Source organism: Manduca sexta, chromosome 23 (genome assembly GCF_014839805.1).
Source record: "Manduca sexta isolate Smith_Timp_Sample1 chromosome 23, JHU_Msex_v1.0, whole genome shotgun sequence".
Classification (NCBI taxonomy): Eukaryota; Metazoa; Arthropoda; class Insecta; order Lepidoptera; family Sphingidae; genus Manduca; species Manduca sexta.
The window spans coordinates 2,654,394-2,668,709 of NC_051137.1; the positions used below are offsets into that span (position 1 = coordinate 2,654,394).

The following is a 14,316-nucleotide window of genomic DNA, read 5'->3' on the forward strand; positions in this document are numbered from 1 at the left end:
GTGTAAAAAAAATATTATAAACATAAAACCCATTGCATCTAATGTTCAATTTTATAAACGCAAAACATAAAAAAGTCGACACACGCTCACAAAACAAAAAGAAACGTATACATGTAACGCGCCTGAATCAACCGGTGACGTCATCTGTCCCGTCCAACTGGGGAATGCGTCATTACCTACTTACTAAACGTTTACATACATGAACATTTTATTAAGTAAATTATAGGCATACGATAACAAATGAATATAGAAAAAATTTGGTTGTTTCACAGACATGTCAGAAATATATTGTAAAAAAAAATCTTCAAACCTTTTTCATCAGCCTTTATAAGAGACAGGCAACTGAATGCATTATAGGGAGTGATTAATTATATAAACATTGTATTGTATTGTGTGACATATATTAATATAACCTGTTGAAATAAGTTTTAAAATATACACAAATGTTCCAGAGTGTATAAAACAGTGAGATCGCATGAAGGTTCCCCAGCTGGACGGGAGACGGCGCTCGGTGTGGGAGGAGCGGTACCTGCGTGTTGCAGGTGCGGCGCGGCGCGCAGGTCGGCGCGCAGGTCGGGGATGGGCGCGGGCGGCGGCGCGGGGAGGCCGCGTCGGTGCCGCACGCCGTGCTCGTTGCACGCCTCGCGCGCTGCACAGGGCACAGTGCCACCACACTTACACCGCCTCTCACCCACCCGCGGGCTCGCACACGCGACTCGGGACAGTACGGACAAACTTACAAACCATTGTTATTATATACCTTATTCACTCATGTTAACGTTCATATTTCACTGGCATCATTGCGGCAGGACACATCAAACGAAACATTACATTATTGCTGTAAGAGCCCAAGACACGCATGCCTGTAATTCATACAAATTGCACGCCAAATACTGCCAAGTGCAAGCTGCCTGAATGCGTGCTAGTAAACTGTATACTAATGTACTTAACAGTACTGAACATACTAGAAAGCTGCAAGCTATTCGCTTTTCCCCTAAAGAGAAGGAAGAAGACTTGCACAACATTTCTAAAACTTACATATTACAAACGGCATGCAAGTCGACTAACGGCTACAAGCATGAGTGTCATTTTGACAAAGAATGACGTACCTAGCATGTCGGCTTGGCAAGATTTGACATGCCACGTACAAAAATGGACACCACAAGAATTCAATATTGTCAAATATGAACGTTACGTTTATAGTAAGAAGGTATAAAATAACTTGGCCTAAAAAAACTGTCGTACCGTCCTCAAGCTGTGAGCGTCCTTTACCCTACTCGCGTTCAACGACACAGTACCGAGTGGAGGACGTCGCAATTATCATGCCGGCCGGGAAAGCTTCGTCACACGTTAACACCACTTTATCATCAGAATGTACGCATTCCCTTATTTCATGTCCAAGCGAGGCTCTGATGCGTAAAGCGAGACGGGAATGAAACAATGTTTTTTTTTGAGCGTAGCTGATATCCTTAGTCTAAAGTGAACCGACTTACCTCAGCCTTCAGCACTTATACATAGGGTGTATTTTACATAAAACATTGCCAATTTAAGAGATACAAAAAGTTATTTTTTGATAATACACAAAATGTTTACAAGTGACAAAATTGTTAAGCATTACTGGACCGTGTCCTTCGTCTGTTATAAATTAGACGCCAAAATAATAAACGTTGTACATGTCTGTATTAGTTATGCAATATTTTATCTTATGTTCAATATATTAGGAAGCGAGACAAAACATTGTTTAACAATCGGCCGAAATTCAAACAATCCTGATCGATATCCGCAGATATCGAAAACAAACCGATCAAAATAATACGCGAGCGTCGCAAACTACTCTGATTGGTCCATTTCCACGATCTATCCGTAGATACGAATCAAGATCGTTTATTAATTTCGACCTTAAGAGAGACGTATAAGGTTTATAATTAAGGCCCTATATCTAGTATTAGTATGCGTAGAATCCTTGATATTATGACCACATACTCCCATTAATGTCTAGCATGCAATACTGAAGGATATGATATAACATATGTAAGAGGGTTGGAACTCACCGCTTCCCGGACACTTGACTGACTTGACAGGGTGCACTTCTAACATGTTGAACAGATCGGCGAGCATCGCCACTAGATTTTGTCGCATTGACCTGGAATGTACAAGAAATGTGCTTAGTAATTTTTTAAGGTGAATCGTTTGACGGCCGGTTTGAACAAACGATGCCCAACCTTAATCTTCGATCTAATCAAAATAAGACATTTGTACGCTTGAAAAAACAACTTTGTTCCTATAGATCCATTTTCACGACGGATCGAAAAAAGGATTTTGGATCGTTTACTGAAAACAGCTGATAATTGACTTGTTTTAAAAATCTAAAAACCCACTATAACAATTAAGGCTAAATATTATTTAGTTTATTTGATAGGAAAACCAAATCAACGCTTACTTACAATGACGCGTATTTTGTATCCAAAATGACATGATTCGATAGTCAATACATTACAAAATATTGCCACTCAACATAACATTAAACGATTCTCAGCCATTCCCATCACTAGCACCACATGGTGTGAACTAACCCTCTCATATAAGTGACATCCTCGGGCATCATGTGGAACACGTTGTGCGGCAGACACGTCGCGCAGAAGTCGTGCACGAGCATGAGGTTGTGCAGGCAGTCCTGTATGGACGCCATGCGGCCCACGCGCACCGCCGACCGCGGCAGCGCCTCCGGGCAGTAGAACGACACCAGCGCCGCCAGCGCCGTGCCGTCGCACACGTCCGGCAGGCTCGACACCATCGGCACGGGCGGGGAGGACGACTCCTGCAATTGTACACACGGGTATTATAATACGAAGCTAATTGTTTATTACGTTTCACATACAATAATAAATAGAAATATTTTGACTTCAACTACTTTTTGTGCAGAGTAGTTTAGGTCAACTGAGACCTTTAAAAGTCCTTTAAAATAAAGTCCGATTTTTATCTAACTGCCACCAGATGGTGACTGGGAAGTTTAGCACACTCCAAAGAAATTGAAGTAGTAGGCACATGGTCTACGAAAATGCAACTATAACGCGCATTAAACACGATGCAGTTGGGACTTTGAACTATAAACTTTTGTAAGCACATGAGCGTGCGTATTAATAACGCTTATTTTCAGCTTCCAATGATCCCTCATCATCATTAAAACCACCCAAATCAATAAGTACCTCAGCCTTATTAAGCGCCGCGCAGGCCGCGTTGATCCAGTGCAGGATGCCGTCCTCGTGCGCGACCCCGGTGGCAGAGCCCGCGAGCGGCGGCTGCCCGATGCCGAAGCGCTGCGCAGCCGCAGACACGCGGTCAGGCGTCACTACCTCACGCGCGTACAGCACCATCAGCGCCTCTATGACGGCCATGTGCGCGCCCTGGAACATCACAAAGAATAATTATTATAAAGAAGAAAAGAAACAATCATAAATTACTAATCAGTTTACTAGTTAATGCATCGTTTTTTTCTTTCTTTCTAGTTGATTGACCGTCGTTTTCAATAAATCCAATCGGTTTTTTTTTCAATCTATAGCGAAAATGGACCAATCAGAACAGTTTTTTTGACATGCTTACTAATAACTTATTCTGATTGGTTTATTCTCGGAATCGGATTGAAGATTAATATTGTAAACGGTAATTGAAAACAGCCACATAATATGACTAAATATTTCGTTTCGAAAATACACTCGTCTTTCGCCTGATTGAAAATTGTGTTTCGTATGAAGACTCGCCCTAGTGTAATGAACATTAACTCCGCGAAGATTGGAAATATTAGTTAGTTGCGTCCCTGCGTGTGTCTGTAGAGATAAAGCATGATCTCATATTTGTATATACCTTGTTCTAGTTCATACTGCTGCACTATTTTATTTATTTTTATTATCAATTAACAATATCCAAACATTAGTTTATCCGCCCAAAAACTGAATAATAAAATCCCAGATTCAGTCAAACATATTGCCATTACTTTTCGTGGACTACAGATGAGGCCTCTAAAATCTAACAACCTTAAAAACATAAAAGATTACCTTAATTCATTCATAGTTTTTGCATATATTTGTTGAACAAACACTAGTTGTTAACAATCATCGTCTATTAACAGAGTTAGCAACACCCACTACAATCCTTGAGCCGATTTAAAGGTGACTAACTGATGTATCTGTTCACAAGCGCTGGTAAACATGCGACAGATATGGAAGACAGACTTTGGATAGATTCTTAAATATAACGTACCTTAGTTAGTAAAGTAACAGTACACAAGATTGGAAACAAAATATTAATGACAAAGTTGAGGTGTTCACACGATATGAGTCTTTAATTATCATTGCCAACAGTCAAAATATATTTAGATAAAATTAGAAAATCGATTAAAAATATTTGAACCTAATCATTGCTTCAAAAATCCTTTCTTTCCTGTACTTAATCAAAGCAACTACAAAAAGAACGCAATAAAACATATAACATCTACGCAGAGAAAGTTATGGAACTTTAGATTAGATATGGATCTATGATGTAATGCCTTTAATTCGTCGATACATTATCGACATCATATCGATTATCCGACGGATGGTGGTGGCCCAAGACCGGTTATTTATAGCATTCCTTATCACATGACGTGCGTCAACAAAAGAAGTCAACCTTTGACGCGTTAAGATTATACATGCAAATCATACTTTGATCCTACTTGAGATAGATAAATACAAAGGAAAATGAAGTTAATGAGAAATTGTATATAATAAAATTGGAGCAATAGGCCTGGTTTTGATTAAAATCGTTATTACCCAAAGATTCAAAACTTTTATCAATAACTAAAACTATCACTAGTCCAGTAGCAACCTACGTGAGGGAAACTAAAACCTGCCAGTTTAAGAAAGGGCAGTTTTTTTATTGCATTGAATGACGAGACGAGCTTGCCGATCGCCTGATGGTAAGCGATACGACCGCCCATAAACAGTAGAAACACCATCCAACACCTTGAAATACAAAATATTTTTTGGTATTCCACTGCGCTCGCCATCCTGAGCCGTGAGATATTAAGTCTCATTATGTACAGTAGTTACACTGGCAGTTTGACTGTATCATTGCTTTTTCCAAAACGGATATCGATAAGGACGATAATATTCAATTTCTGTATACCATTTTGAGAGGATTGGTCTGTATGAGCACAGTCTCGGTGAGCGCGCAGTCCGGCGGGTCCGGTACATGCACGCCCTTCCTGGCGAACGTCTGCAGGATGTTCCAGTGGTTCAGGCTGTGGTAGTTCGGGTCGGAGTACATGTTGGCGAGAGCCAGGCAGTACAACTCCGCGTTCGCGAGACCGCCGCATATCGGCGGCTTCAAATGCTCCTGATCCTGCAACAACACAAATACGCATTCAATCATCGAGAACATACTCTGATAAAATGTACAAAAAAATTAACATCAACATTTTCGGAAAGGATTAGAATTCAATCATGTAATAAATTGAAATTTGATTATAAGATCACATCGAACATGACGTAATCAATTACAAAATTGCCTATAACGTATTACTTTGATGTTCCACGCGTAATGTTTTGGCAGCCGATAGGCTTTGGTCAAAATCTTTAACATTTACGATAACAATATGCCAAATAACGTTCAATATTTTTTGAAATTTAATCGTATTTCTTCTAAATTATATAATACCTTATAAATAATTGGAAACAGACGCTAGCCAACGACATTAAAATTCAATAGCTAACTTTTTTACTTTAATCGCAAGATACGCATTGCGGCTGTACAAGTCGCAATATAAGATACGAGCTATAAACATACATCGTGGAGGCATAAACTAGACGATAGCTCTCCAATAATACGAATATAGCGGTACTATGGTTAATTATTCACATCGCATAGCCATATGTATTGTGTCAGCTCGCGGCTCGCACCGGCAAACGGGTCATTGTCCAGAATAAAGCTTGTGCTATTCTTTCTTCAACAATAGGCTCTACTCAAAATGAAATGAATTCGCGAAAATTACAATTACAATGAAAGAAATTTCGATTCAGATCGAATTATGGATTATGGAAGTGTTAACGGTTTATGTTGAAAGCATTATAAAGGAAATTCTGATGTTGCTGTGCACTCAGCCTAGATATTATGATGTCAAATTTCATCTGGTGATAATAATATTTTTTAAAGTTATATAGATAATAGAACAGTGCTTCTACTACTGCTATTTGACATCGATGATCAAGTAATGTCTAACTGGAGTATATTGTAGGACACAAGTTACTGTCATCGGAATGTGTTACTGCGTATAGAGACTTTGTAGCCAAGATCTGAATCTAGCTATGGCAGACAAGATTATAGCGAATGCAGTGGTTCAGAACGTTTTCGATGCAAATTAGATTAGCCTTAAATGGTTAAATGTGTTTAGTTGGAACAACTAAATAACTGATAGAATTAACGAAGTATTTCCGCATAATAGAGATATTAACGTAGGTACAAACTTACGAAATTACTTTCAAATTACTAAAGCAATAGAAAATTACTCTACACATGAAATAATCAAATAGCTGATGAAAAGACGATTATTATATATTCTAGTACAATAAACCCATAAAATCAAGATCCTTGAATACCCTGACAACAAGCCTTTATAATAGGCCATAACCTAATGCCGGGAGCAAACAAAAATGTCGGCAATGCGCAAATTGCCCAACGTTCCGTGATGAGACAGATCTAGATCAATGTTAGGTCACGTCCTATTTTTATACAGAACAGTCTTCCTACTTCACGGCACTCTTGAGTAGTGTTAATAGTTTGCTACGAAGCCACTGTCAGCGAAATGCACATCTTTATTAGCATTAATATGCATTAAATAGTTTATAGTTTTAGTGCCTATGCTGGACAAATGCCTTTGAGGATTTTCGGCTATTCAAATTCAAATTCAAATTCAAATTCAAAGTTTATTGCACTCCACAATCATTTTATACATAAGATGTTACATTTTAATACACGTGACATAATCGTGGACCCTGTCGGGCACGGCAAAGTTTCAAGAGAGAGAGAAACTATATAATTAAATACTTATAATAGCTATTTGTTATATGCATGTACATATTATTATATATTTTTTTTTTTTATTATATTTTATACAACTAGACTTTTTTATTGATTATGTAAATTTTAGTGTTTTAATATATGTGTGTGTGAGTAAGTGTGTGTGCGCGCGTGTGTGTATGTGTACTATAATATTATTATTAAATATATTATACATATTATTTTCAAACTTACACTTTTTCTTTTAAAAGATATATTTGTATTGGTAGCGTTTTATTTACTATGTTGTATTATAATATTATCGTATGGGTGATATAACTAATTATTATAATATATTATCATCATTGAAATATTCAGTTATCTTATAATAACATTTATAATATAGGAAATTTTTTAATTTATTAATAAATAGACTAGTTTTGGTTTCTTCTTTAATACTTTTAGGCAACTTATTAAATATTTTTATAGCCATAACATAGGGACTAGAGGAATGCATGTGTAACCTAGAGAATGGTAAGTTTAGTCTGTTTTTGTAGCGCAAGTTCATTGAGGAGTTTATTTCCCCTCTTGTTGGGAAAAAATTTGGGTGTTGGTGTACGAATTTCGAAATTTCTAATATATAGATGGATGTAAGCGTGAGGATACGGTGAGTTTGAAAATAAGGTTTGCAGCTATCAGTTTGTTTAATATTAACTATTATTCTGATTAATTTTTTTTGGAGCGTGAAGAGAATTTGTGCGTCAGTACTGTTTCCCCATAGTATCACACCATAAGAGAGCCACGAATATGCATATGCATAGTAAGAAGACAGAGCAGTCTTTACGTCGGTTGTCTTTTTTATTTCGTATAAAGCATAAGTGAATTTTGAAATTTTTGATTTAATTTTTTGAATATGTTGCTTCCAATTTATATGTGAATCTATGTCCAAACCTCATAGTGTAGCATTTTTTACTAATTCTAATGTAGTACCCTTGTAACTGATGTCAATGTTTAGTGGTTGTTTTTGTGGTGGGTGGAAAGTGATTAATTTTGTTTTTTGGTAGTTCAGTTGTAAGTTGTGTGATGTCATCCAGTTTTCAGTCTTTGTGAGTATATTGCAGATTTTTTCATTTAGGTTTCCATGGGATTTACATGAAGTAAGAAGAGAGATATCGTCCGCGAATAGGACACATGGCCAGTCTAAGATTTTTGGAAGATCGTTTATATAAATTAAACCTATTACCTATAACACTTCCTTGCGGAATCGATGCATTAATATTTTTGCTTTGTGAAAATATTTTTTGTATTTCGTTTGTGGCATGATTGTAGTTGTCTATTTCTACTATTTGGCTTCTGTTTTGTAGGTACGATTTGAACCAATCGTGACTTTTCCCTCGAATTCCTATCCCGTGCAGCTTATTAAGTAATATTTTGAATTGTACTTTATCGTAAGCTTTCGTCATATCTAATAGAATTCCTATGCCATAACTTTTATTATTTATAATGTTTAGTGCTTCTTGTATGTATTTATATACTGCTAGGGTAGTAGAACGTTCCTTTCGAAATCCATTTTGACTATCATCTAAAATATTATATTTTTCACAGAATTTATAAACACGGTTATACATGGCTTTTTCGAAAATTTTAGAGGCTGTGGGTAATAAGGCGATGGGTCTATAGTTGATTGGTGCCGTTTTGTCATCTTTTTTATGTAGGGGTTTTATAAGAGATATTTTCAATAAATCGGGAAAAGCTCCTTCTTCAAACGATTGGTTTATTAGACTGGTTATCGGTAGTGTTAATTCGTCGACGCATTTCTTAAATAAAGAAGGTGACAGTTCATCGATACCATGGCTTTTCTTGTTTTTTAAATTTAATATTATATATTTGATTTCTTTGTTGCTTACTGGAGACAGAAATATTGTATTTTCACTAGGATTTATTACAGGTATTCCCTGCGGTTCGAGGCATGACAAGGTTTTATTGGTTTCACCTACAGATGCGAAATATTCATTAAATGTGTTTGCGACTAAAAAGGGATCGGTAGTGATAGTATTATTTATTTTTAATTTTATGTTATGTTTTACTTTTTTTATTTTTTTATTTGTGCGTTCATTAATTATATTCCACATGGTCTTGGTTTTATTAGTGGATTTCTTTAGTTGGTTGATATAGTATAATTTTTTTGCTGTCACTATTGTTCGTTTCAAACATTTTTCATATATTTTGTAATGGTTTGTAATTATTTTATTATTTGTTTTTGACGTAAATATTTTAAGTAGTCTTTTTGTTTTTACACGAGTTTTTAATACCAACAGTTAACCAATATTTTTTCAAATTAGAGCTTACTTTTATTTTACGTTTTGGCATACATTCATCTAAAATTGTAAGTAATGTGGTGTTAAATGCTTTATAGTTTTCATGTATATTTTTATTTGGTTTTATGATTTCTGTCCAGTTTATTGCCTGAAGTTGAGACTTAAATTGTTGTACATTTTTAAGTTTGTAAATATTAAATCTATGCATGATGAAGTAGTTAAGGTAACTCGTGTTGGTTTTTTTATGTGTTGTGTTAGTCTGTATTCTGCCATGAAATCTAGGAACATATTTGTTTTGGCGTATTTTCTAGTATATTTATATTGAAGTCTCCTCCTATAATAATTTAATGTTTTTGATATTTTTATTAATATATTTTAATATTTGTTCTAATTGACTATAGAATATTTCCTCCTCTCTCCTGTTCCAATACATGCTTATCAATAAGATATTATGTTTAGGAAAGTCTATTGCACATAATTCAATAATATAATCTATGGACTTGTTTGTGATGTCATTTCGCTCTGTATATTCTATATGTTCTTGTATTAGGATGCAAACTCCTCCACCTGTGCGGTTGCTTCTGCAATAAGATGATGCGAGCTTATAGCCTTTTAAATGTATATATTCAATCTTTTCCTTATTTAACCAGGTTTCTGAAATGCATATTGCTTGGTTGTATAGGCGACTGATCGATGTAGGCCTCTAGGAGATGTTGTTTATTATATAGGCTTTGGAAATTTTGGAATAAGATATTAAAATGCACATTTATCTTTTCGAAATGTATGAATTTTTGCGGATTTCGATGCAGTAGGTTCCTTTTGTCCTTGGTTTTGTCTTTGTGAGTTGTTTGATATGGGCGAGGTACAAATATTTTCTAAATTTCTATTGTTTTCTTCGTTGGTGTACATATCTTCTAAGTTAGCTTCTTTCCCTTCGATATATAACGTGTTGTTACGTATCACAGCATGGTGACCTTTCTTTCTAGCGCTTTGCATTACTTCCTGCAAATGCTTTCTTGCTTTCCTTTCATTTTGATCAAGATGTTCTGATATATAAAGTTTAGTTCCATAGAAATATTGTTTATTTGCTAATATATATTTAGCAATTCGTTTGCTTATAAATTCAATGACAATTGGCCGGTTTTTACTGTTATATTTTCCTATTCTATATGTATCCTCTATATACAGGCTTACATCCATATGTAGGATGTCGTGAAATAATGCTATAATTCTGTTATTCATGTCATTTTGTGAATCTCTGTAATATTCCGCTAATCCGTAAAGAACAATTTTCTTGGAATTATTTTCTGTTTTGTGGTAATCATTGGTAAATTTACCTTTTAGCTTAATTAATTCATTAATCAATTTTTCTTTTTCTGTTTTTAGGGTTTCTATTTCTCTGGATAATTTATGTATATCATTTTTTCTTTCATCATTTTCTTTTGTTAGGATAACAGTGTCGCTCATAAATTCTTCTCGAAGCTTTTTAATTGCATTCTTAATTTCTATTTGTAATGTATTTTGTAATTCTGTTATAATAGATGTATTGTTTTCTTTTAAACGTGTAATTATTAAATCGCTTAGATTCTACTTAAATCAAAATAGCCATATCCATTACATGTGAAAAGTCGACAAACTAATAAACTTAACAAGACTAAGGATCAGTACAAGAAAGTAACGTCGGTTGGAGTATCTATATGTAACGTGATAGCATCCATAATAATAAGCAATTTTTGAAATGTTGATTTAATTGTTGAGGATTTAATTAAATGTCACTACAGTCGAGCAATTTTATGAGCCTTTTTATCTTAGCCATCTAATCTTTATACTTATCTACAGGATAAATTAGGAAAACAATTAGAACATTTTATATAAATAGCATTAAAATTAAACCACAGCTGCGTGCAATTAAAGGGCATAATCTGCGCCGTTCAAAAAATGTTACATGCAGCTATTTAGTTTTCCAAACATACCGTTTAGACGAGTTACCTAAACGGGGACTGTGGGAGCGAATGTGCTGGGTTAGTTAGATATGCAACAATTTACATATAACCAGCATCCTCTTGCCTCATTGCATTCTTGAATAGAAAAAATACAACCGATTTCTATCATTTTGTGGCTGTTTCTTTCGGCTTCACTACAGCACATATAAAGAAATAACAGGATTTAAAGGTAACCTTAACCGAGTAGAGAAGTAGCGTCTCTAGAAGATTAATACTAGAGACAATCCCGCACTTACACCCGCCACTGTAACTCTTATAAGCTAAGATCAGTGGCATGCATTTTATGACACCGAGCGGTGAAGCTCGAAATCTCAGGAAACACTTATCTGTCTTCATCGCGCAACGAAATTAATCAGATAGAATGATAGGTAGTTGATGATTAATTCTAGTACAACTATGCTAGGCTTCCCAGCAATAGGTTAAACGCAATTTGCTAAAGCTGGTATGGCACATTATCACTATGTCTATGATTGTCGCTATAAGGTTTGGTATGAAATATAAACCAAACCCACTTGTACCTACCAAGCAAATGTGCGACGCAGTGTATTAACTAGTTATTTTAAGTATTACCTACTTACAATGTAACTATACGTTGTTAATTTGGGAACTTAATGTGTTCAATTGTATCAAACAAGTTTTATACTGGTATTGGTTTTACAAAAGCATACCCAAAAGGGTGTGATCCACATTGCGTCATGAGCAGAAATAGGGGATAAACCTGTTGACCTTGCCGGGACGGGAGCGGCCAGACCGAGGTAGGCTAATAAAACGATTATTAAACACATAAATATTATATTCTGTTAACACAGTATCGTGCAAGTTATATTTGTTATTTGGTAATGAAAGAAAATTTATCGCTGCTTGCTGCCAATGAATAAATTTATATAAAATATTGGCAGAAAAGACTGTCTATGGTATGCTATTTGTAAAAATGTCGAAATTAGATAGAGGAATTAAACTCAATATAAAATCACACCGCAAACAGTTTTGTCTACGGCACGAATGAGACATTACCGAGTCCCATTACAAAATTGACGTTAAGTTTGGAATGGGTTTGATGCTGTTCTAAGGAGAAAGTTTGTCAACGCGCTTACCATTGTCTATATGTATCGATTATAACCATTTAACATCAGACAACTCGTTTACTTATTTACTCGCATTCTTATAAACCTAAACAAAACAAGCCGGATCCAAATAATACCATGTCCACAAATTAACTGCTAGTCTGAACTGAAAACAACTTCAGAAATCCATCGATCCGACTACGCCAGCCGTTTTTACTCGTATGCTTTCAAAGTACACTGAATTTTAATTATTTGGAGAGGTTGTGAACCAAATGAGGCTTTACAGAGTGCAGACGACATTTTGCTAAGTTTAAATCTAATGTAATTTTATCTCGCACTCTAAATAAATAAATTGAAAGCCGTCGCAGTTTCTACGAAGCTTTCATTCAGATAATAGTACTGTAGTAAAAAATCGATCAGTAACAAACCAGCTTAAAAAATGATTTCTTATGTTTACGCGAATGTTAGACATTGAAAATAAAAGTATTTAACGGTTGTTTTTTTATTTTGGAAAAAATCCGTTAAATACTTTTATTTTCAACAGCTTATAAAAAATTATCGTCGTTTTTAGAGTTACTAGTTAAGATGGTTAAGAATAGCTAACATGTAATTAAGGTATGAAAATAGCTCAGAGTTGCGAAAAGCTGCAAATTATTCACATTTGGAGTCGTCGATCATACTGCGTGTATTTTTAAAATACATACGTGTGGACGTCGTTTGATGATTCAGTAATGGTAATAGACAGAAAAGTATTTGTAAATATAAACACTGTTTACTGATTTACGAGTCTTTGGATTAAAACTGAACTGATATACGTCGCGAAAAAAGGCGTATTAGAGCAAGAACTCCAATAGTACATTTATAAAAATAAAAGCACTATAAATTATCTCTTTCACACACAGCTAAATTTTTCTGAGCATATAAAATCTTTTAAACACATCCAATACTTCCAATTTTGAATACTACAAGAGGATTGTAGTAATCAAAATTATATATTATAATTATAATCAATTTTATGATTTTTATTGCTATATCAACATACAACAGGATATCACCATCTACTACAAATGTCTTAAATGTAAGCAGTTACATAACGCCATGTTGCCAGTGGCATCGTCTACAGGAAGACCATCCGGTGATGTCGTGACATGAACACACAATTGTAATGTTCAACAATTTTTCGGACCCTTCGCGTACTTTATTTGAATGTTGAAGCCGTGAACAAAGGATGTATACGATACGCACTACACGTGGGAACGTGTTAAGAAGTGTAAGCTTAGATCTATTCGACCACCTTCGATGAAATCGTATTCTAAGATAAATTTTCTGAACCGAAAAATTTGAGGTAGAATTATAAAAATATTGAAAAAAATTTCTTCTCTATAGAACCGTAAGTAACAAATTACCAAACTGATTCTTATGTCTTTTTATAATAATACTGAAAATTAGAAACGTAACAATTATAGCTAAAACAGAAATGTAATGGTAAGTCGTAACCGCGCAATAAAATATTGCATTATAGTATTCGTGTTGAAACTCTCTTAGTTATTTCCTTAATAAAACTATACAAAAAGTTGGCACAAAGCCATATTGTCGTGCAAGCATCAAAGCCGACACTCTATCAGATGAATCCAATTAACATCGAAACTGCCTGTTAGGTCTATATCGGTTAATTTAAGACTTACATAGTTGCATCTATTTTTAATGTTGTTACGATTTGCAAATTGAGCACTCTGCTTTTTTTCATGCTACCGAATGACAAGGCAAGTTTATCGCCTGATGTTAGGCGTTACGCCTGCCCATCAACACGCCATTTAGAAGAAACATACATTATGAATAGAATAAGCCATAACCAACAAGACCAAAGTGACGTTGCGGACTTCACCGGGCGGAATGTACAGC

The 14,316-nt window shown here is 35.1% G+C and overlaps 1 protein-coding gene across 14 annotated transcripts in view; it reads right to left on the reverse strand.

Moving 5' to 3' along the window:
* Positions 1 to 14,316, reverse strand: part of LOC115443183 (patronin) — an 86,082-nt gene that overhangs the window by 20,106 nt on the left and 51,660 nt on the right. For 12 of the 14 annotated variants that reach the window (XM_037441834.1, XM_037441840.1, XM_037441829.1 and 9 more), the window contains exons 3-7: positions 5,161 to 5,376; positions 3,207 to 3,404; positions 2,574 to 2,818; positions 2,052 to 2,143; positions 530 to 649 (exon numbers count right to left, since the gene is read on the reverse strand). In XM_037441834.1, coding sequence (XP_037297731.1) covers positions 530 to 649; positions 2,052 to 2,143; positions 2,574 to 2,818; positions 3,207 to 3,404; positions 5,161 to 5,376 — 871 coding nt within the window. The remainder of the gene's footprint in view (positions 1 to 529; positions 650 to 2,051; positions 2,144 to 2,573; positions 2,819 to 3,206; positions 3,405 to 5,160; positions 5,377 to 14,316) is intronic. The other 2 variants (XM_037441842.1, XM_037441837.1) reach the window with 1 other exon arrangement.